This window comes from Haliaeetus leucocephalus, unplaced genomic scaffold (genome assembly GCF_000737465.1).
Source record: "Haliaeetus leucocephalus isolate CR32 unplaced genomic scaffold, Haliaeetus_leucocephalus-4.0 Scaffold866, whole genome shotgun sequence".
NCBI classification, from domain to species: Eukaryota; Metazoa; Chordata; class Aves; order Accipitriformes; family Accipitridae; genus Haliaeetus; species Haliaeetus leucocephalus.
Window position 1 is genome coordinate 4,351,287 of NW_010973302.1, and position 22,607 is coordinate 4,373,893.

Consider the following 22,607-nt stretch of genomic DNA (forward strand, 5'->3'; position numbering starts at 1 on the left):
TGTCGACCACAATTTGATGATGATTATTGATTATTTCACAGCCTTTCACTCACTCTGGCACTGCGGCCAGCCTTGATATACAGGTAGGGCTGCAGTCCAGCTAAAATAAGACTCCATCTTGATAATGGACTGAGATGAGATACTGTTATTTGATAAAGATAATTGATGTTTCACAGTGAATTGGAAAACAGTTCTGAGTGCAGCAGATCTGTGGCTGCTCCATCTGCAAATGTGGCCTTTGTTTACAAAACATAGCAGAAGACATGCCATTAAACCTCTCAGCCACAGTGCTCTGCATGAAACATGCTGGTTTAGGATGGCTGGCAATTTTTAACCAAAAATAAAACACTTAAACGGAGAAGCATGATTTGTAATTTTGCAGTCACAATGAAGTTTCTCAAACGTGTATGTAGCTTAGCATGCTTCTGCTTGAGACACCCTGGAGATGTTGTTTCTTCTGCTTGGGATGCATTTGGTAATTTAATTCCTAAATTTTATATCCTAAAATCCTTCTTTTTTTCTAGTATTTATACATGGCTTTTGAATTAGGCAAAATTCTACTTGAAAAAGTTGGAATTTGTCAAGGGAAAATAAGGCCTAGCGTATGTCTAGATTTCTTCATTCTCCTGAAGTTGTAGCTCATTAATTTAAAACATAATGCATGCTTCTGGTCTCCCATCTACGCCTTTGTTGACTACACATGTGCAGCCCCCAGTTTTGAATTGATTAAGGTATCACTCGTTGCAAGTTCTGTTCGCCCAAGTTCTTTTAGTCCTATTATAACCTCTGTAACCTCTAATTAAGCAATAGGAGATGGCAGGGAGTGGGGTTATCATGAGCTAATGACACCCCAAGTGTGTTGTGTGGCACAAGGTTCATCTGTGTGCTGCTAATCCTCTGGGGGAGTGATTATCTAATGATAAACGTGCCACATTGCAGCTCATTGATGCCGCCGCAGTGTGCTCCTGCCGCTGCCGGCGTGGCTGAATTACGCTTCCCATTCCAAACGTCATCTTTTCCATTGATTTTACAAACTGACAGTTTTGAGGTTTTCTGAAGTGACTTACATACTGTGCAAAGTCATGACCCAGGAGATGTGCTTCTTTCTTTTTTTTATTTTTAAAGAAATATATTTATTAAGAATATGAGGAAAAAAAATGCATAGTCATTTTTGCTAGGCTAGAAGCAATCTCAGCAGGTTGGAAGCAGTTAAAGGTTCATGTTAAATTCCAAGCAAATTATTAATAATTTGCATAAGATTGTAAATTTATCGTCAACATGCAATTGAAATTCCTGTACTTAGAGGTGCAGTAGTACAGAAAAAGAATGATACTCTGCTACTTTTTTTTTTCAAATTGAACACTAAATCAGTGTTATCAGACTGTAGAGATATATTTCAGGTAACTAGATTTTAGGATACATGGTTGTTGTTGACTTTGGAATGATGGGAAAGTATTAGCATCTGAAAGTTGCTTAATAATATTTTGCTCATCGGAGTCTCTAGCACTATTTTATAGCCAAAACATATTTAGTGTCATTATTCATTAATTCTAATCATAATAATCCATAAGAATTAACTCGCCTACATTCTTTGGGGGCTTTTCCCCATTGTGCAGGTAAGCAACAGGCATTTCATTTAGTTTGTGTAACGTGTCTACTACAGAGGCATGTATGAGCTCCTGCACAAAGCTTTCGAGAATCTGTTTCTCTCATTGACTGTACATGGAGCCCAGAAATTTGGGGTCAATGTGATTATCTCTTACTTAAAGTTGTCAGGTAAATTCTTGCTGGATAACAGACTCTGGTCCAAAATCCTCCAATTAATCCATACATACAAGCTATTTGCTAATATTTCTTGTCCTTTAGAACTGTAAGTGTTTGGGTATATAGACTGGCCCTTACAGAGTCACTAATCAAAGCCTTTAGCTGAAGCACGAGAACTAAAGCTGTCTGCTGCTGTTACATCTGCTGGGCCCCTTACCAGTGTAAGAGGTGGAGCGTCTTTCGGAAAATACATCTTCCGTCCTTCCCACTGAGGGGGCTCAAACTGACCTAGTCCGTGAATTTTATGGGAAAATATCAGTGTACCTCCAGTGCTGTTCTCATTTTTTAGGGGATTTTTGGCTGTTGACTTAGCCTGGGTATTTTGCATGCCTGTCCATATGTTCCTTTTGGCTGGTGGCTCCGGGCTTGGAAGCGTGGAGCATTCCCTCTGAAAACAGAAACCCCTCACCAGCATTGAACTATAGGTGATATAGGGTAGTATATACAGCAGTATATTTTGATGGGTAACTTATGAAAACTTTGTCTCCTGTAAAGAAATCTGCTGAAGCCAATGTCATTGCTGTTACTGATACGGTTGCGTGTACACCAAGGGGTTCCTGGGGTCTGGATGCCAGCTGGAACTTACAGTCGGGTCTGCGTTCCCTGCAAATAGAGAATGGCTTGGTAAAGTGCACGCAGAGAAAAAGCTCATGGTATAGTCAAGAAAGCCATAAAATATTCTATTTTCATTGATTAAATCTTGGTTTTCATCATAGATATTTAGAACTGCATTTCATAGAGATACTTGTAGCTGATATTGAAGTGAGCCATGCCTAGTGTAAACCTGCTGTACACCTCTAGCACTGGATGCGTAAGGGGCTCGTCATGGAAACAAATGGTTCATTTAGCTGAGTGTATCTTATTCTTTAGATGTTTTCTTCTGTAATCACTCTCTTACCCTGGCGCTTGCTCCTGCCCGGCCGGGTGTCCGTGGGGAGAGTGGCTGGTGGAGGGTGCATAGCTGGGGGGAGCCCCCAGCCCCCTTTATGGGATCCCTGCAGTGAGCATCCCTTTGCTTCACCGCCGCAGAGTGCCTCCCCAGGAGGAATCTGCACATGGTGCAGATACAAGCTTTGGTACGTAAAAACTCTGTCATTTTCAATGGAAGATTAAAGAGAAGCCCGAGTTTTGGGTTGGTTTATTTCAAAGCAAAAGATGCTTTAAGCATTGGTTAGAATCAATACTGTTTGGTCCAGGGTACTTTATTTGGCTCACTGCAGAATTAACATCAGAGCTTTGGCAGTCAAAGCAGTAATCAAATTGTGCATAGTATTATTTTATTGCAGTACCTAGATGCCTTTGCAAATTTTTATTCTTATGTAAGGCAGAAAATTATTTCATATTATATTTAGAATGAGTAGTTGCTGATGCGAGATGGCTTGTTTTAGTTTGATTACTGAATAAAAGACAGTGTTCTCAAATATGATATTTTAAATGTAGAAAAAGATAGCTAGCTATCCTACAATCTGAACCTGTAAGTGCATTTACTGACACTGTCGCACTGACAAGTTCAGATGAGGCAGGAAAATTTGTTAGTAGAAACACACATCCTCAAACTGCAGATAAAAGATAATTAGTGAGTATAACCTTTTAATTTCATAGGCCAAAATCCTTCTCTGACTGGAGGCGGGAAGGGAAGAAGCCGTTAGGCTGCAGCGCAAATGCCATCGTACTGTCCTCTAGGCACGTAGCACATGTGGAAGCACATTTAGTGCAGTGTACTTCTGCTCTAAAAATAATCTGTTGTGCCCTGTCTGTGGTACAAACAGCCATGGTAATATGGAAGGGGGGCTGGGCATGCTTTCTCTTTGGTTTTGTTTAGAATCTGACTCACATAAGCAATAGCAAAGTTCACAAGGAAAAATCCATAGTAACATAATACAAGGCAGTAATAAGTGCATCGCTAGCAAGAGAGACAGGAATTTAAGGGGACATGCTTTGGCTGCACTGGGACTTACATTTTCATGTCCTCATTGATACAGATGCAAGCCTCGCTCTTTAGTTCTTCTTACATTGTACTGCCAGTGCAGGGTAGCCTCACAGCAGAAGGAAGGCATCATACTATCCTGTGTGAGACAGACCCATTTTCCCGATAGGCTGCAGTAGCTTTACCCTGATTTTCTAAACACACCCAATAATACAGTTGAGGGATTTTATTCGTTTTCATTGTAACAAGAAATGGTCTTATCCTATCAACAGCAAATCCCAGCTACATTAGGGATGCAATAACAAAATAGCCACTTTTTTCAAGTTTCTCAAATGTCTTTTAAAAACACTGTTTAATTATGCCCAGTTGGTTAGCTGGTGGCAATTTAGCAGTATATTTTGTGAGAGTAAACTGTGCTGATGTGCTTCTACATGGGAGACTGGTGGGGATTTAGCCAAGGTGTGAATTTACAGCACACTAACTCCTCCGCATTAGCTCTCCACTTGGATATTGTTGATCTGCACCAAATCTGCCTCTGTGCATTGCAGATAAATCTACTTTGCACATATAAATATATGCATTAAGCTACAAGTAACAAATGCAAACTGAGACTCCTCACGTACAGCCTAGCAAGTGCACTATAAATTCATACCATAACTCCACTCCAACTTTCCAGCCTCCGAAGGCTAAGTAACGAAGCCTCGGGAATCACTAAATTTGCTTTTTAGGTCATGCTGATCAGCAGTGCTAGTTTGCTAAAAGACAGGGTTTTTCTCTTTCTGTGCTTTTTTATAGTTGATTTGGAGACTAGTTTAAAGGAGCTTACTTCTTTTGCCTTTGCATGCATACCACGTTTGCAGGTACGGGAACATCTTGTTGGAAGTGGGAAGGCAGGGATAGATGCCAAGTGAGGACTGTGAGTCCAAGAGCAGAAATCAGGACTGCTCTTGTATAATCAAAGTTAGTAAAAATTAAATAAAAAATTGATTCAGCTATGGCTTTCTACTTAACTCTTATGCCTCAGCTCTCGGCTTCCAAAGTGGAGAGCTGACAGTGTAATCCATTCCAGTAAGGGTTTTTTCCTTTTTGAAGCGCTACAATTCAGTATACAAAAGTCAAATAGACTGGGAAAAGATATTAAACTTACTGACCAGGCTCAGAGGCCACAAGCCCCCTGCTGAGTTACAGATTTCTTACAGCACTGAGTAGCATCCATAGGAGCAGTGCTAGAAAAGTAGGTGTACAGATTTTATACTGAGGTCTGTAAAGAAAATTGAGTTTCCATGTATCTAAGATTATATCTAATGTAGCTGTTACTTCCTATTCAGACACTATTTCCTACACAAAAAGTAGCCTCGACTCTTCTTTTTCCCCTTCTATAAAAAGCTTTTTTCTTCAGATGCTGCTAAAGCAGTTTTCTGGAGCTGTCCAGGGAACCATCCAGCTGGGAAGGGGAATAAGGATTTTATTTTTTTTCAATTGTTCTTATAACTTTCATAGGAAATAATTTCTCAGAAATGCTATTTTTGTTAAAGAGAGAATCCCTAGATTACCCCATGCAGATTTGGCAGTGTTTAGCCAGATAAATTGTTGTCAGTAACCTCTGTGTGTAAGAACTATCATCCTTTTTCCTAAAGGACTATCACTTCCGTTAAAGAAAAGCTGAAACAAGAGTGTATGCAAATACCTTTTAAAAACAAAATGTAAGTCTAATGTTAACTCCCAATTCATAACTTGCAAAATCACATTTAATTTATATGCCATATTTTAAGTATAAACAGAGCACTAATGTGCATTAAATGGTGAGGGTCAAATCTGGGTTTCTCCCTTTAGGGTTGCCCATGGCCAACAAGCACATATTTAAACATGACTCTCTGTAGCTGTACAGAACTGTTTAAAATCATGTTGCTAACCCATTTTTTTAACTGACCTATTTCTCCAATCTAGTCATGACCTTTGTGAATGCATTTTTGCTTTCGGGGGTTTGTTCTCCGTTAGGGAAAAACACAGTCCTGAACTTGGGATTTGTGCCCAACTGCTTTCTGCTTTGCTTGTCGCATCCATAAGTGCAAGATCTGTAGGTGTCTGAGCACAGGGAAGGGCTGGAATCGTGATGGAGCAGGGTCTCACTGAGACCTCCTGAATCCAAAGGAGAACTGTGCTGCCAGGGCTGCATTTCTCCCAGAGGCATGGGGACACCTGCTTGTGATTCAGTCCCAGCACTGCTGAAGTGGCTGCAAAATGGCTTTTCAGCTGTGGAGAGAGAGGGACTTAGGAATCTGCGATGAAACTAAAGCTTTTAATCCAGATATCAAAGTACATATCAGAAGGAATTGAAACAATTAACACCAAGCAAAGAAAATCTGTATCCCTAACATATTTAATAACTCATAACCAGAAGGATTTGTGAACATATCATCTCTTATACTTTGTCAATTATTGAGTAATTATTGAGCACTAACTTGTTTTAAGGTTTTATAGCTGTACAATGGCATATAATGCTCCAGGTATTATTACTGTTATCATGAATGTATTTTCCTGAAATTTAGAGCAGTTGTGTGAACTAAGTGGCCCTGATACTATTCACAGTGTTTCTGAACACCCAGATGCATTTTGAACGCAGGGCCCAGAGGACTTCACCTCTTCCTCTCCACCCATCCCAACCGTTGTTTAGTGATGTTTTAATTGCAAAATATTGAGGAATATGGTAATGTCCATTATCTGAATAATATATAAATATATGCTTTTTTGATGGTAGAAAAGTGAAACTCTTGTTAGGTGGAGGACTTTTTTCACAGTAGACTGGGATGTGATGACAAGGAGGACTAGTCATTACGCACTGCAGTTCTGGTGTTCCTATCTAGCACTGCTTGCGGTGACAAGAAGGTGGCACAGTGTCCCGGTGGAGATCACTGGATGTGCATATTTGCACATGGGGGTCTCAGTGTTCCCAGTTGGGTAAGATGGGCCTCAAAAGCAGCATAAATTATTAAAAAAAAAAAAAAAAAATCCGAAAGCTGCTGTGTTTTTCAAATGCAATAACATTGCATTGCTAAGCGTAAACCATCGTACACAAACTACTTGTAAGAAAGACTTAGTCTTGTAAGAAAATGTTCTCCAAAAATTTTAAAATTGAGGACTGCGATTTCCGAGTTTCCACTTGTTTTGATAATCTTGATGCTGATGCTTGTGACCCTTGGAAGAGGACACGAGTGATAACTGTGGAAAGAGCAAGCAGTGTCAGGGAGCACTGCAGCATGTGACAGTTTGCTCAGGTGCTGCTAAAGACCTGGAAATACAGCCGGTGCTGATTAGAAAATTAGAGCAAGGAGTGGCGAGAATCAGAAGACTAGCTTCAAAAGTGACAGCAGAGTTGCTTTCCCAGAGTCCGCAGGGGAGAAGACACTTCTAGAAGGATAATTAAGTCCCCAAACCCCACCATCCTGGTGGGAAGCACTGATCTCGTTAGCTTTTCCTACTCCGTCAGAGTTGCTGAACACTTTTCTTTAAAGTCTCGGGTCACTTGGGAATTATGGATTTGTGTGTTTTGCAAGTGCATTGAAGGCTCTGAATTCAAAGGTTAAAAATACTCTGGTGCTCCAACTATGACTGTGACACCGTTGTAACTAGTTTTCTTTAAAACTTGGGTGAGTAAAGCTGGAGCTGAAAGGGAAGAGCTGCATCTTAACAGAATGTTTGAGGACAAGTGCTTCTCACTGTGCCAGAAATCCCATAGCTCTCACAGTTTCATCTATGCTGACACAGATTAGAATGAATTTTAGCCAAAGGGTACCTTAGCAAAATGCACTTTGGCTAGAAAGAGTGGGAAACTTACGGGAACGTTGTGCCTGGCTGCAGATCTCAAGACAGTTGCTCGAATAGGAAAGGAGAAAAACTGGGATTGCTGTGACCACATCTAGCTCATCACCGGAGGAGTTTTAGAGGTTGGAAATGCTTCTTGCTCCAGCCGCTATGTACTCGATTATTAGCTATCAAATAGAAGTCAGCATATGTAGGCACGTGAAAAGCAGATTTTGATTGGTTTAACTCTTATTATTAAGCAGTATTTCCCTAACAGTAAGTAACTACATAGGAAGAGGGGATGCTCCATGTATTCCCATCTCCTGTTAACTCACTGCAGGGCAGCATTTCATTCTTAGTCTAGTTAGAATTTTTGATAGCTTTTTCTTTCAGTAGGGACTGATTTTTAATGAAAGATACGAGGTTTTGACAAACAGTGTCTATAAGAGAGCACACTCCCTCTCTCATCACTCTCTGGTGCTGTGAGCCATACAGGGTTATCTAGGTGACAATTTCTTTCTTTACCTAAGTTTCTTATGTTTAAAAAGGACTGTTCTATGAACTTGACTGTTTCAGTACAGGTCGCTGATGAGTTGTATCAAACTTACGTGTTTGCTAGGAAAATAATGTCACCTATCCTATCTGCTCCTGAAATCTGTTTTAATAATACTTACTTTTACTCTCACTTTTTAAAATTGCAAATCGCGCCCGAATCGTGTAGCCAGAATCCATCGTTCTTCTCAGTTCTTGTCCATGGGTTGTGTGTTCTCCCGTGGCTGAATAATGGATTTGACTGGGTTTTGCTTGGAGCACTTGCCATGCCATGGCAGGAGTGGTGCGGGGTGCAGGGACAGTGCTGCTGTGGGTTTTGTACTGGGGTGGGGGTACCGGTAGCCTCCACAGCCTGCCTTCCTTCTGCCAAAGCTATTAAAAAGAGTAAGTATTTTTCCCTAAGGCCTTAAGGTAGTCATTAAATGAACTCCCTTTGTTGCCCTTAGAATTGGAGACCCATTAGATTAATGTTTTAAAAAGTTTCTTGCGCTCCTACCCTTGCCTCCTTCCTCGCGGTGCTCCTCTGCGATGCAACCTCTGATCAGCCGTACACCATGCTGCTTGGATTGCTGTCATTTATTTTGGTTTTATTTTGTCTTTCTAACAATTTATACAGCTGTTCCCATTAAGGATGTGATTTGCATTTTGATGGTTGGTTAGATGAAGTCCATGTAATAAGTGGTAAATCTGGTCCATGTTGGGATTTTTTGGAGAGCATTCAATGTGTCTTCCTGTAAAGTGCTCTCTGGCACTGGGGTATCAGCCCAAACTTCCATTGAATATCAGCCTTGAGGGATCTGTGGTGCAAGATCTAAAGCTTTATAGGGCTTCCCAGCAGCAAGCGTGTGCAAATCCAGAGCCCTGGTATTTGTCCAGTATGAACCCTTGTCTAGATTGGTTTTGGGGGGGGTTTCTGGTGTTTTGTTGTTCTTGTTGTTGTTTGGGTTTTTTTACACAAACTGCTTGCAATTATTATTATACCCCTTTTAACAGTGATTTAAGAATATCCTAATCATACTCAGAATTTATATATTAAATTATTTTCCTAGATGTTAAACCATAAATCTTAGCCTATGAGCTGTTGAAACCTCTTTTAAAGCGGTCAGTGTCAAGAAAATATGGATTTCAGTAACAATACCAAGTTGTCTAACATACTCATGCAGATATTCTGAGGTTACATTACAGTATTATGAACCTTTATTTAAAGTACAGCAGCATTAGTTTCACAGAGGAAAAAATCACTGCTGATATTATGAGGTGGCTGCTTTATATGTTTGGGGCAATTAATTGATGGATCTTGATGGTCCCCGTGAAAATTTTGAACTGACAAGTACCTTCTTAAAGCAAGAGCATACATCAAATGTTTGTGAACATGGGGGTGTTTGAAAGGCAGGCTGAGTTGGTTTTTGGAGATCCAAGTGCACGCTTTTATTACAGCAATGGTTTCGGGAAAGAGAAGGCCAGTTCTCAGCTCTTCTGTGCAGCATCAAAAAGTGGTTTGGGGCTGGAGCCGTACAATTTGGGGACGGTTTTAAACCATCCTGTAACACTTGGGTGGCTGCAGCTGTCATCTAATTTTTTCTGGATTAAGTTCAGTCGAGAAAGAAGCTGCCTCATTTTCTGGTTGTCATTTGTCCAGGAAGTAAAAGCAAATTGTAATGAGGGACTCACAGCAGGAGAACCTCCTAACAAATGAGAGGCATATATTGACTGACAGCCAGCCTGCCAGTCCAGTGATAAATGTATTTTTATACACGGCCGTTCAAGGGCACTTTCTGCTCCCATTGAATGCTGCCTGTCAGATCATGCACGGCACATTTGAATACTGAGTAATTGTATTGGCTGATGCAAAACTGTATTACTGTAAGGTTAAAAATTAAGTTATATATTTTATTAAGTTAAAAAATGTAATACATGCACTTTGATTTTTATCTTGATATTATTGAGAAGCCACTTAAAGGACAGGAAGAAAATTAATTTAAAGATGCAAATATACTCTTTTTTTCTCAGTACCATCCTGAAATTTTTACTGCAGTTGTTAGTATTACTGGAACTAACACGGAAATTAAATTATTAAAGATACTGAAACTGTTTTAAGTTAATAGTATTTTAGATATTTCCACTAAATTGCTTGGAAAGTGGGGAGTTATTTTTTAAAGTGTTCATAAAAACCTCTGAAGGGCCATCTTGAAAGAACTTACTTGTGGTACGAAAAATGAGATCATATTTTAGATATCTTTTCAGGTGAAGCCGTTTAATTTTATAGAACTTTGTTTTCATAAAAACCAAAGGCTGAGGATGCCCTGCCCCTGCCTGCCATGGGCTGGGGCCAGCGCGGTGGCTGGGGGGGTGCCTGGCCTTGGCTAGGGAAGTGCTCATCATGAGGGAAAGACTTCGCTTGGCAGGCTCATCCAGTGAGGACAGCTGTAAATAAGTGTGTTTTCTTCTTCTTTAAACACGAACATGAGTATACTTACTTTATATTATTCAAGACTTTTAAGCGTAGGAGTTCTAAGTTTCATGTTATTCAGAATCCATCATATTTCTATAGAAACAGAATTAAAACATAGTAAAAAGTTACATAAATCCTACTTGTGTTGGGGGCGCGTGAGTAGATGATGTCCACTGTGTTTAAATACCAACTTTGACCCTCTGTGGGTAGGGTCCGTGCTGGTTTCCATGCTTGCTGTAGTACTGCCGTGCTTGTCAGCTCCTGTAGATCCAGAACCCTTTCAACTGCAGGTTAATATTCAAGAGGCACAGCTACAGCAACTACTGCTGGAAGCAGAAGGTCAGGAGCGTAGTGGCAAATGGGGACTTCTTACCATCTGTTGAAAATACCCGGTACCCCCTCCATTGCAGGTACCGATCTTAAGTGCATATATTCTGAAATAAGTAAATTTGTCACATGAAAGTATGATGTGAAGACCCGTGTAGCAAAAGAAGACAGATGTGCAGGAGCCCAGGAAGGAGTGCTGCTGCAAACAAAGATAAGATTCACAATCTCTGAAAAAAGAAAAATGGGTGCTGGGCATAGCACATCGCAGCCTCACGAAGGTGCTGTTAATCTCCCCATGACTGAAGTGAGAGCAGCTGAGCAGGCACTGTAGGGGCTTCTGTTTACCTTTGCAGCAGTCGTCGTAAGTATTTATTTTTATATATTCACTTCATAGGTCTGCCATTTTTCTCATTACCTCAAAGGCCGATATTTATTCCTCCCCACAGTTTGGGCTCTGTATATGTTCTGCAGGGTTTTGCATCCTACGTTAGCATTAAAATCCAACTTCTAATTTTTAATTTAAAAAACAAAAAAGAAGAAAAGAAAACTTTTGTTTCTGTGATGTGGAATCACTCAGTGCATGCCACTGCCAGGCAGCCTCAGAGAGATGTATGTGTGTCAGTAAAGCACTACTAACCTCTTTTTTTCTTGTTGGCTCATTTCTGGTTGTTATTTGTTATGCAATTAAAAAAAAAATCCTCTAGGAATGACTGATCTGTCAGACCTAGCTTTATTTATTAAGATCTATTCTAAACTTGTATTATTTTTATTTAGTTGGGAGGGGGAAGTAGAGGGAGAGGTACATTTTTCAGTAGCGCCATCAACACCCATGATTTTCAGCTTAACATTTCAGTTGTTAACTGTCTGTTGTTTGCTTTGCCTTTAGCATAATGAGTTTTACGTTTGCAATTTACTTACATTCTTGTATCATGTTTCATTTCTGTCTAAGAACACTTCTAGGCAGTTGCTGTGGCAGATTGCCCCAGCTTGGCTGCTGAAATTGCCCGTGAAGTCATTGCCAGGGATTCCTCACTGATCCATGAAGGACTTACAGAATTGCCTCCTTCTTAATTTTCAGATAACCATCCCTTGCCCAGAGATTATTTGTATCCCACGCAAAAGTTGGAGCTGGTGTTTTCCTACTGCTCCAAGCTAAAAGCAAGCGCATCATGTTAAGGGTATGGTTCAGCTGTGGCAAACCTCTGCTTTTGTACGTCTTTCACACGATGGGTACTGGAAAGGCAGCGCTTCTGGGGATGCGTTAGGCGTGCTGCTTTCTTAGTAAGTGAATTTTTTGTTTGCCTTTAGTTAAGGTACCCCTAGAGATTGGGGAGATAAATATCAAATAATAAAGGTGATAAAATATTAGTGTCTCTCTATAGGAGTACATAAGTTACTTTATCAATTTAAAGTATGCATTTCAGTATATTTATGAAAATAAAATTGCTGCAGTGATACAGTGTTTATTTTTTTATGTCACCTTTAACAGAATATTGCAGTTCAATGCAGAGTTTACCAAATATTGGACTTAGAATTAGGTTGTCATAGCTTCAGTATATCATGTGTTACAGGACAACGACAGTGGCAGGTGCAGAAGTCAAATAGTCTCCCAGGAGCATCCTTCCATTAAAAAACAATTGCTTGGGCAGAGGGAAGCTGCAAACAGCTGCACTTTGTCCCACTGTCTCTGCCGTTCAGAATTAAGCCTCCTTCCAAACCAGTATTGTGCAGATTTTTGCATACTTTTCATCGTGTGCTAATATAACTGCTTTGGAGCTGAAAAACTGCAAATAGTAACTTGAAAGCAATCCCAAAGAACGTGTGTTTGGCATGCGTTCTCCATTGAAGCATTAGTGCTGTAATCCATTAATGCAGCGTTCAGCACTGCAGCAAAGCGGTGCCAGCCAGCGGAGTCTAAGCACCAAATGTATGGGTGCAAGCAGAATATTTTGAATGAGCAGCAATAATTTGTTTTTGTTACGCTTACTCATTGGCCTCGGAAACACAAGATGAGCATTGCAAAGCACAAGTTTAGATAGCGCACCAAAAAATAAATCTTGGCTTGAAAGGATTAGCATCAATTAGAGAAGCACTTCCTTTAAATAACAAAACAGATTAATTCCCTTAAGGATTGTACTTATTGGAACACATTTTCAGTAGTAAAAAGAGCAACAAGTGTGCAAGTACTATTGATTTTCTACCTTTGTATTACCAAAACATATTTTATTGACAAGTATTACTTGCTTGTTAAGCGCTAAAGGGTTTGATGGGTCTAAACATTGGATCATCTAATTAATTGCCCTTTCAAACTTTTGTCCTAAGCTGTGGTGATTACATTAAAGAGATAGGTTGGGGGTTCTGTTGGAGTTCACTCACCTTTTACATGATAAACACGAAATGAATATATTAATGGTTTCTTAATATATAAGGCTAACTTTTTAAATGCAGTGTACCATTCTGAGTAGGTCTTCATCTTTCAATGTCCCAGTGATGGGTACAGGAGCACTACTTTCATTTTTGCAGCCTCATTTTACTCAATAAATATTACAAAGTCTTTTTTCGCACAGTTAAGCCCTGCCAATTTAAAGATGGCACAGAGCCTCTTAATGCAGAAAAGAGCTGCTATTGTGGATTTTCGAAGAAATACTTTGTGCGCTTCCGATAACAGCCCCGGCACTGGCCGGCGCTCTCCCCAGCGCTCGCTGGAGCCCATCCTCGGGCAGGGTCCCTGGGGAGCGGGTGGGAGAAGCCAGGCCTTGGCGCTGACCGGAGCGGGGGTACCAGCTACAAGAGGGGCTCTCGGGTTTTGTACCGCTGGGTTATAAGGTGGGAGGGTAGGTGAGCTACCTGGCTTTGTCCCTTTTAAGATCTTCAAAGCGTTAGAGAAGACATAGCACAAATGAGTCTGTCTCGTGGAAAGCATCTGCGTGTTTTGCAGCTGTTGAACAGTAACCTCAGGTAATGAGTAAATAAAATCTTAACGGTGACTCTGACCATGGAATAAGTGAGTAATTTTTCATGCGGTTTCCAACATACGTGTTTATGTTGTTGGATATTGTAAGAAACAGTGATTTAATGCTGGTGAGGCTGCAGCTGCAGGTGTGGCGTGTGAGCAGAAGGACGTGCGACTCGCTGAGCTGACACAAGCGACTGGCAGTGCAGCCGGGTGGAGTGCCGATCTCCTGCCTTGCCTGCAAGGACCCCGTCGCTGCCGTAACGCTGTGCAGAAGGGTGTGCTCTAAGGGAAGAACGGTAGTGGGATCTGTAACATTACGTGTTGTCAAAGATTGTCCGGAGCTAGGAGTCCATTACTTGGCCTTGGAAAACTTTTTGATGGCAAAAGATGCGCATCACGAATGTGTGGTGCACGTCTATGCATCTATGATGCGCTGCCATGAAAAGTATGTGTTTCACATAATAGTTGAAGTTCTAATCTGAGAAAATACTAGGTACCTTCCAGTTGTACTATTTCTGAAAAAAATCCCTTATGCTTCACCTACAATAGAAGGTGTACTTTTTTTTTTTTAACTTTTAATTACATTTATTATGGCAGTAGTTCAAAGGATTTTAATTGCATGCTTCTAGTTGAATCAAGATTGGGCATAAAGGATGCCCTCGCTCGGTGGGCAGGCACAGTGCTGTGAGGGGGCAGCTGTTGTCTGCTTTGTCAGGACGTTTCCACTCCCTGTGTTTGGGATATGTTCTGTGTAAGCATACCTAGACCCTTTACATTGCAATGCAAATATTTCTGCTGTTTGTTGGAGTAGAGAGGACTCTCTTAGTGCAACGGTTGTCAGTGCACACAGAGGTGCAGCTGTAAAGGATGAACAGGTCTGGCTGCGGGTGGATGTAATTCTGCAGTCCATCATCTGCCTCTTGGGGAGGTTTTCACAAAAAGGCAATTACGTTCCTGTACCATTGGAAAGGAGTTTGTGGTCTTCTCGTTACTGTTCCTGCGTAGAGTTACGCTATGGCTGTCCTGACGAAGGAGCAGTGGCATGAGTGCGGTAACTTTAACCACCGTGGGGGAAGCGGGTGCTTGGAGCAACGGGGTGTGCAGCCATGCCTGCTGCCCAGCTCTGCTCCCGGCCTCTCACTGGTGCCAGGGACCCCACTGAAAATGTTTAGCACTCTGAACGGGGTGACATTTCTGCAAAGACTGTTTATAAAGGGGGGGTGGGCAGGTTGTGCTTCTTACCATTCCTTGCCTGCTGCTTAGCCACCTGGAGGCTCCTAGACATCCAATTTACAACCTCCGTTGGGGAGCGTTAAGTATTACATTTTTTTTAGAAAATTCCCGTTAAAGACGCATTTATGTTCATATACCTGACAAATTACTTTGGTTTAAAAACCAGATTTGGCAGGGAATGTGTTCATATGATGATTTAATTCTGTTTTATTAGCTAAGCAGCTATGAGAACACTTAGAAGAAATTGTCATGGTATTTAATACTGAGCGGCATGTGCTTAAGTCCCACCTGATAAGAAAGACATTTCAGTGGTGTACTTCCATGGTTTGGGTTGTCTGGAGGCATTAAGTGCCCTGAGGAAAGGGCATTCTCTGTGCTGAGCACAAGTCCCTGCATGTGACAGCAGGAGTTACATTTCATGCCATTCCTTCAGTTGCACGGGAGCAGCACGTGCCGCCCTCCTGTCCTCCCCGACCGACGGGAACCAACCTCTGCAGAAGAGCTTTGCTTTGCTCCTCAGGGGTATTTGCCGATTAACACAATGACAGTCAGAAAATGAGTGCTAGAATAACAGAAAATGCAGGTGAATATGAAGAGGCATTTCCACATAGTATTTCATTTTTACTGCTGGTAATGGTCTCTCTCAGTTTTCCAAAAAAGTTTTGTAGAAGTTCACGTACATGTGCATTCGTGTTTACTTAAAAGTCTGTTCAGCAACGTCGTGATGATGGGTAGTGAATCTTCTATGTTCCTGTTCTCTCTCCCTCTTGCCAGACTATCCATGGCCATAAAGGACCGATAACTGCGGTGGCTTTTGCCCCTGATGGCCGGTACCTCGCCACGTACTCCAATTCCGACAGCCACCTCTCCTTCTGGCAGGTAAGGATGCGTTACCGTCCGTCTGTCTTGCACGCACATGGTTAGTAAACTCACGTTTGGGACTTTCTTTTAACGTTGTTCCATAATGGTGTAATACATAAGGAAACGCTGACAACAGGAGAGTCCCAGAAGTTAGGGCAGAAGCTGAAATCTCAGCACAGAGTTTTGTCACTCACCAGCCAGCCCCACGCTGCCCTCCCATCTTACCCCCCCATCTTACCCCGAAGCGAGCGTGCTCCTCTGCCTTCAGGCACCCGTGCGGGCAGGGCAGGGTCGGCTGCTGGCCTGAGCTCGGTCCCCCGGTCCCCTGCACCTCTCTGCTGCACAACTCTTCCTTCACCATCCCTGCAGGCTTGTGAAGACAGCTTTGAGTAGCGGTGTCCCTGTAACGCAGGGGATTTTTCCTGTCATTGTTTCTATTTAAGCACTTCTTGCATGTATCCATGGGTGAGGGATGGGGCTGTTTGCATACACATCCGTACGTCACTTCTGGGCAATCAAAGCACATTCTCAAATGATAAACTTTCATGTTTGATATTTTGAGTACGATACTGTTGTAATAGTTCAACTTCACATACCTAAGATATCCACTGGATAAAATGTAGAGCCATGTAGGAGACCCCTGGCTAGTTCTGCACGGGCCAGGGCAGCGGCTTCTCCCTGGTACCCGTCCCCTTCCTACCAGTAGGAAGTTTTCTTCTCCAATTCCTGCAACCCCATCAATTCCAACAGAGAGTAAGCTTCAGGAACATGCCTCCTATTTTTTTATTTTTTTTTTTTAAGCTTGATGCAAAACTCTCAGGGCAAACACTGGTTCCCAGTACCGCGGTGCCCGTGCCCCTGTGCCCAGCTCCGCTCCAAGCCCTTGTGTGGTGGTAGCATTGGGGACCCCTTTGCTGGGCTGTGCCACACAGTGTGGAGCTGTCTTCTGTTTCCCTAATGGTACTGAAAACAGGAAAGCTGAGATATAAACGATATAAAAAGGGTCTGGAACACAAGTAGAAACTGAGAGGCCACCATTTTGTGATGTATCTAGAGGTTTATTTCCTTTAACATACGAGCAATCCTTTTCTTTGTAATCTCACATTGGTATGAATATTTTGTGTTGGTTGTAGGCTGCTGCCTACATTCCCCAAGCAGGATTTTTTTTCCTCTTTCAAATGGCGTTAGACTTAAAAAATACTTTATTTGGCAGCAACTGATCTGATCGACCAATGTGTGCTATCAAAATCATGGAGTCTTACAGTAATCAGACTATAGAACAGAACTCAGTATGCCCATAAGTACCAGTTACATTCTTTAACATACTTCCCCAGTTTTCTGTCATTCAGTAGTTCTACAGGTGCCATTAAAAAATTCCTAAATTATTATCCATTGTTATATTGTGTGCTTTCTGAAACAGTAAATGAGAACAGCAAGAATCTTCATCCATCAGTTACGTTTATTCAATTTAAGTGCTTGGGGAAAATCTGGAAAGCAGTCGGGCTAGATCTTTCAGAATTGGCAGGGAAAAAAGAGTCAGGCATAAGTTTTAAGTTGTGATCTGCCACACTCATCCAGGTGTATAAACGTTCACATTAAAGTGGCTTTTACACAAAGAGTTAAATATACCTACACATTTAGTTTTAAAATGTGACCTCGTGCACTAGTGATTTTTCCCTTCTGTGTTCTATTTGGCACTATTATTAATGCAGGAAAATCAGTAACATTAGTCATCTTAAAAGGGTTATTACTCAAGATGATTTAAATTGTGAAAATGTCAGTGGTGCTTGCATGCTCCCTGCTAGAGATGCCATGATTTACACTCTCTGACACCGCTCTGCTGCCGAGAAGAGCCAGGAAAAAGTAATGGCTTGTACTTTGTACTGATCAGAATTCAGGACGTGGCATCAGCAATAACGCGCCTTAAATGTCCCAAGATTTGCCAAGGTTTCACGGGGCACGTCTCAGGGATGCAGCCGGCCGGCCGCCTGCTGATGGAAATTCTAGGGTTGCGATGCATGCGGATAGAAAGGTTTTTGAGAGTAAAGCAGCATTTCAGAAAGCATAAGATTTTGTGTATCTCAGTGAGTTAGATCAGAGAATCATTTTTAAAAATGTGGAGCTAGACGATGCATCAGCAATAATTGGCCTGCTTTCCAAAGAGTGTAACTCAACAGATCTCTTCTGAATGGCCTCTTCATCTACCAGACAATAAAAAAGCTCTTGTTGGTGGGTTTTGTCTGTTCGTACCTATCATGATGACTGCTCTTTAGTCTGCATATATTCTGCTTTAGTGTTTTTATGATTTTGATAAATAATATTCTAGCATAAATATAATCTTATTAATATTTCATGTTTTTTTCCTTAAATTCTGATTGTGTATGCTTATGCTTAGCATGTCTTTATAAAATCCCCCCAAGGAGCGCAGTAGGGTATGCCCACTGAGTTCATCAGGTCCTCCATTGTGCACAGTTGTGCGTCGTGGTCATTAACCACCATCCAGACCACCCAGCACACCGCCTAAACGCTCAGCTACCCTTCCAGTAAACGGCATTGCTTGGCCCCAGTCTAATGAAATTTTAATTAAGCCTGCTTTGAGACAGCACTGGTCCCGGGGGTCGCAGAGATGTCAATGTCTGGGAGGAGGTCCGGGTGCGCGTTGCGGGTGGTGACCCACCCCCAGAAGCTGCAGGCAGGGTGGGTCACCCCTGGGTGTCTTTCCAGATGAACACCTCTCTCCTGGGGAGCATCGGCATGCTGAACTCTGCGCCCCAGCTCCGCTGCATCAAAACCTACCAGGTGCCCCCCGTCCAGCCAGCCTCGCCGGGCTCTCACAACGCCCTCAGGCTGGCACGGCTCATCTGGACCTCCAACCGAAACGTCATCCTCATGGCTCACGACGGCAAGGAGCATCGCTTTATGGTCTAGGGTAAATCCCCCGCGCTAGAAATCCATTTCTTTTTCGAAGTTCCTCGTAATTCTCCCTGTCTCTGTGCTCCTCACACGGGTTGCCCACGCCAGTGCCTGCAGACCGCCGGTGGGCTCCTGCCCGGCTCTGCGGGGCGGCTGCGCTGACGCCGGCTGGTTTTTCCTTGCAGCCGGGAGAAGGAAGGCGACGGCGCTGGGGAACGTGCTCCTTGCGTGGCGCAGCAGAAGCAGGGGATCAGTAACACTGTGACGGCGCTCCTCGGCCAGATCTGCAGCGGCAGGAATCAAACCAGGCTTTGCAGCCGGGCTGAACCCAGCCCCTTCCTCGCTGGATATTGAGTTCACGCAGCAGCCCTCATTAAACACGTTTTTCCTTCGGAGACGCTTGCAGAATCTCAGTGTTTACCAAAAAAGGCTCATTGTTTACATGTACTTTCTCCTAGTGACCACTGAATGATGGTGGCTGATGCATCTCAGAGCTAGGCACTTGGCTTTCTTAATGAGGGGCTCGTTGCCTCGAGATGGGGAGGGGGTTGAGTTTCGGGGGGTGGATGGCCTGTGTTCTGATCTGAAGGGGATGTTTCCTCATGCAAAGTCTCGGTTTTCAAGAGAATCGGAAGTGCTGCTGTGCTCAGTCACTGTTTGCTGTAGTCTGGAAGAAAGAATAATAGTCCACATGTAAATAAATTAAAAAAAAATCTCTTTAAGATGGAATAGCAAACTTGAAAAAAGGAGTATTTATATATAAAGGTGGTTTTTGCTACCAATGCAGGTATTTATTTAAAAAAAAAAGACAAAAAGCTTTTTCTTCCTAAAGCCGCTCCCATTTGTGCCGAGATGTGCAGGACAGTGAGACTGCACCCACGCCATGCCACCCTGCGCTTGTGTCACAGCCACGGCTCCCACGGTGGCTTCACCGGGGGACCAGAGGGCAAGGACACAGGTCCTGGAGGGAGGCGGCACAAATGGCAACGGTGGGGAGCAATTCTCGCTGGAAAAATGATGAAAAGTATGTAGAAGGTAAGTTATTTGAATGGATATATTGAAACGTTTTCTTCAGTAGGAATATTCCTGTGTAACATTACCTGTGACTGTGTTTCCCTCTTCTTACATATCTAATTTTGTGAAATATTTAATAGTGTGAAAGTATGCTGGTTTATGCTCACAGTAAAGAAAAAAAATCTATAAAATACTATTTTATTTAAACATATTGATGTATATGTTTGTATAGCTTTTTCTTTGCCATTTTTGTCTGAAAAGCTCACAGAACTAAGAAGACTGTCTTTACGTAATAAAGTAAAAATGGTACTTATAGAATCTTCCCTTCCCCAAAAAGGAATAAATGAATTTAAAAATGGCTTCTAAATATAAAAAGCATTGATTTTTTTTTTAGGTGGTCTGTGTAGTACACTGTACATGAAAGTGAGATTTACAGTCCAGCAGTTACATATCTGTTTGCTGTTTAAAAATAATTTTAAAAAAATTTAAAAAGCAAGAAATTAAGACCATTAGGAATGTTTAACACAAACTGCCGTAAAGTTTAATCTTTTCTCTGGCGGGAATGTAGTCTATAGTGGAGAACTCTGTAGTAGAATATCAGGGTCTTTTCTAAGTGAACTAATGCAACATGCATGTACATTGTGTTTATACAGATATATGTGTAACCTTGGAGATCAAAAAAAAAAAAAAAGAGGAGAGCTAACAGAGTCTTTTCATCCGTAGAATGAAATGCTGTAATTTTCAGTGTAGGCTTATGAGGAGAGTGCTAAGGTAGCCTGTAAACGTTCTCCCACCGGTATCCCAGGATCCTATCCGTTGGGTTACGGTAGATATCACGTTATGTATACGTGTTTATTTTCAAAACAAAATGCGGCCCCAGTAGGAATGGGGACCGTGCCCCTGCAGTGATTTCCTTTGTGGTATAGTGAACAAACATCTTGAATTATATATGCATTAAAATGTTTGTTTTACGCTAGAAGCGTAATGGATTTTCTCAAATGCGGAAGAGAGCTGGTAATTTTCCTCGCCGTCCTGCCTGAAAATCAGTTCATGTAGCAAGAGCCGAAGCGTTAGTGGAGAGAGAGTTGCTTGCGGAGGAGTCGCTAACCCCCCAAATGTCCCTGACTGGAGCTGGGGCCAGTCCGCCCCACGTCCCCGGCCGCCGGGCTGGGCACGGGGCCGGCGTGGTCCCCGCTGGGCTGGAGGTCCCTCCCCAGCTCACTGCTGTGTGCGCACCAGTTAAACCCAGCCCGCCGCTTCGGTGACTCTGTTAAGCCCAGTCCTGAACTTCTGCCCAGCCTCACGCTCTCAGCACTGCAGTGAAATGTGTATTGTCATTCCGGTGTAAGCTTTTAGTGCTTTATTGATTTGTTAGTACTGTATTTGGACTTGTCCTTGTAAATGTAGAGACGTATGTGGCTTCACTGGCAGTTTACAAGCAAAAGATGACATGATGAGACACCTGTATGAAAATGTTGTGATGATTGAAGTCACCGTGTATGGTGAATGGTTCAAGTGTCTGCCTCTCCAGCAACTTCTTGACGAATCCACTCCCCGTCCTCTGTATGTATTAAACTTCCTGGTGTAAATATGCTTGTGAAATAAAACTGAATTGTATTGAAGAGCGTTGGTTTCGTGGCATCAGCCTGATGGTGTGTAAATAATTGCCTGCTGCTGATTTATGGGCCAGTACTCTGAAGTCTTTTCACTGTTTAAGAAACTTCTTCCTTTTCATTTGAAAATCAGCACGAATGAGAGCAGAATGAGTCACCTTAAGAGCGGGCAGGGGGGTGTGGTGAAGAGGCTTCAGCCTTTGTTACAAAGTTCTCTTAACTCCCAAAGCAGTGTATCCAGGCAAACAAGGGAATACTCATCTTCCAGAAATTCACCAACACTGACGTGTGCCAGGTGATGCTCTTCCCTCGTCCTCTGGTTCGCGTTTCCCCAAAGAAAGTAACTGAAACAAATTAAACACTGAGATTTTTCTGAGGTGGCGTGCAGGACTACCAAGTGCATTTAACATAGCATTGTGTTTGGGTTGGGATCTGCGTTACCCATTATTTTTAAAAAATGGCAGCTGTGTTTGCTTGCAGAGGAAGGCCCAGTGCCGTGCGGCTTGCCGAGAGGCGTGGGGTGAGCCAGGGACGGCCGGAGCCGGGTCAGACATGACCTCAGCAGCCTTCAAAACGAAAAACCCACAGAGGAATCGTGTGAGTCCTCAGTTTTGGGGTGCGGGAACGTGTTAAAACACCAGTGGCTCCGGTATTTCCTTGCAGGTAAGGCTCGCTGGTGGCGGCTCGGTGGGCGATCCGGGGCCGGCTGCGAGGGACGGGGCACGGTGGTGCAGGAGGCACAGCCAGGCAGCGCCGGGCGAACTCTCACCTCTCCCCTCCTCGGCTGACAGGCAGAGCTGAGCCTTGAAAAATCAATACTTGGGAGCCAGGAGGGAAATATTTCCAACCTCTAACTAGAGAATGTATTTTGACAAGGCCAAGATAATCCAGGCTGCACAGGAGAAAGAGAAAAGAAGACTCATTTTTAAAGCTTGACACTTCAAGGTGTTTTTGTGCAATGGTTTAGAGAGAGCATCGATACGTACAAATACCAAAGGTCAAAAAGAAAAGCCAGAAGAATTTCAAAAATTAGATGCGCTGGTTTTGCTGTTTACTTCGCAAAATATGAACTGTTTGATTTGTGTAGAGAGACGGTCAAATGTAGTGAGCACAGTGCTCACTGCTGTCTCCTCG

The 22,607-nt window shown here is 42.6% G+C and overlaps 1 protein-coding gene across 2 annotated transcripts in view; it reads left to right on the forward strand.

Annotated features, from left to right (window-relative positions):
- The window catches only part of WDR7 (WD repeat domain 7), a 133,902-nt gene extending 114,249 nt beyond the window's left edge, over positions 1-19,653 (forward strand). For both annotated transcript variants that reach the window (XM_010583046.1, XM_010583047.1), the window contains exons 25-27: positions 15,847-15,951; positions 18,658-18,862; positions 19,032-19,653. In XM_010583046.1, the coding sequence (XP_010581348.1) occupies positions 15,847-15,951; positions 18,658-18,861 (309 nt within the window). In that variant the 3' untranslated portion in view covers position 18,862; positions 19,032-19,653. The remainder of the gene's footprint in view (positions 1-15,846; positions 15,952-18,657; positions 18,863-19,031) is intronic.
- The last annotated feature ends 2,954 nt before the right edge of the window (positions 19,654-22,607 follow it).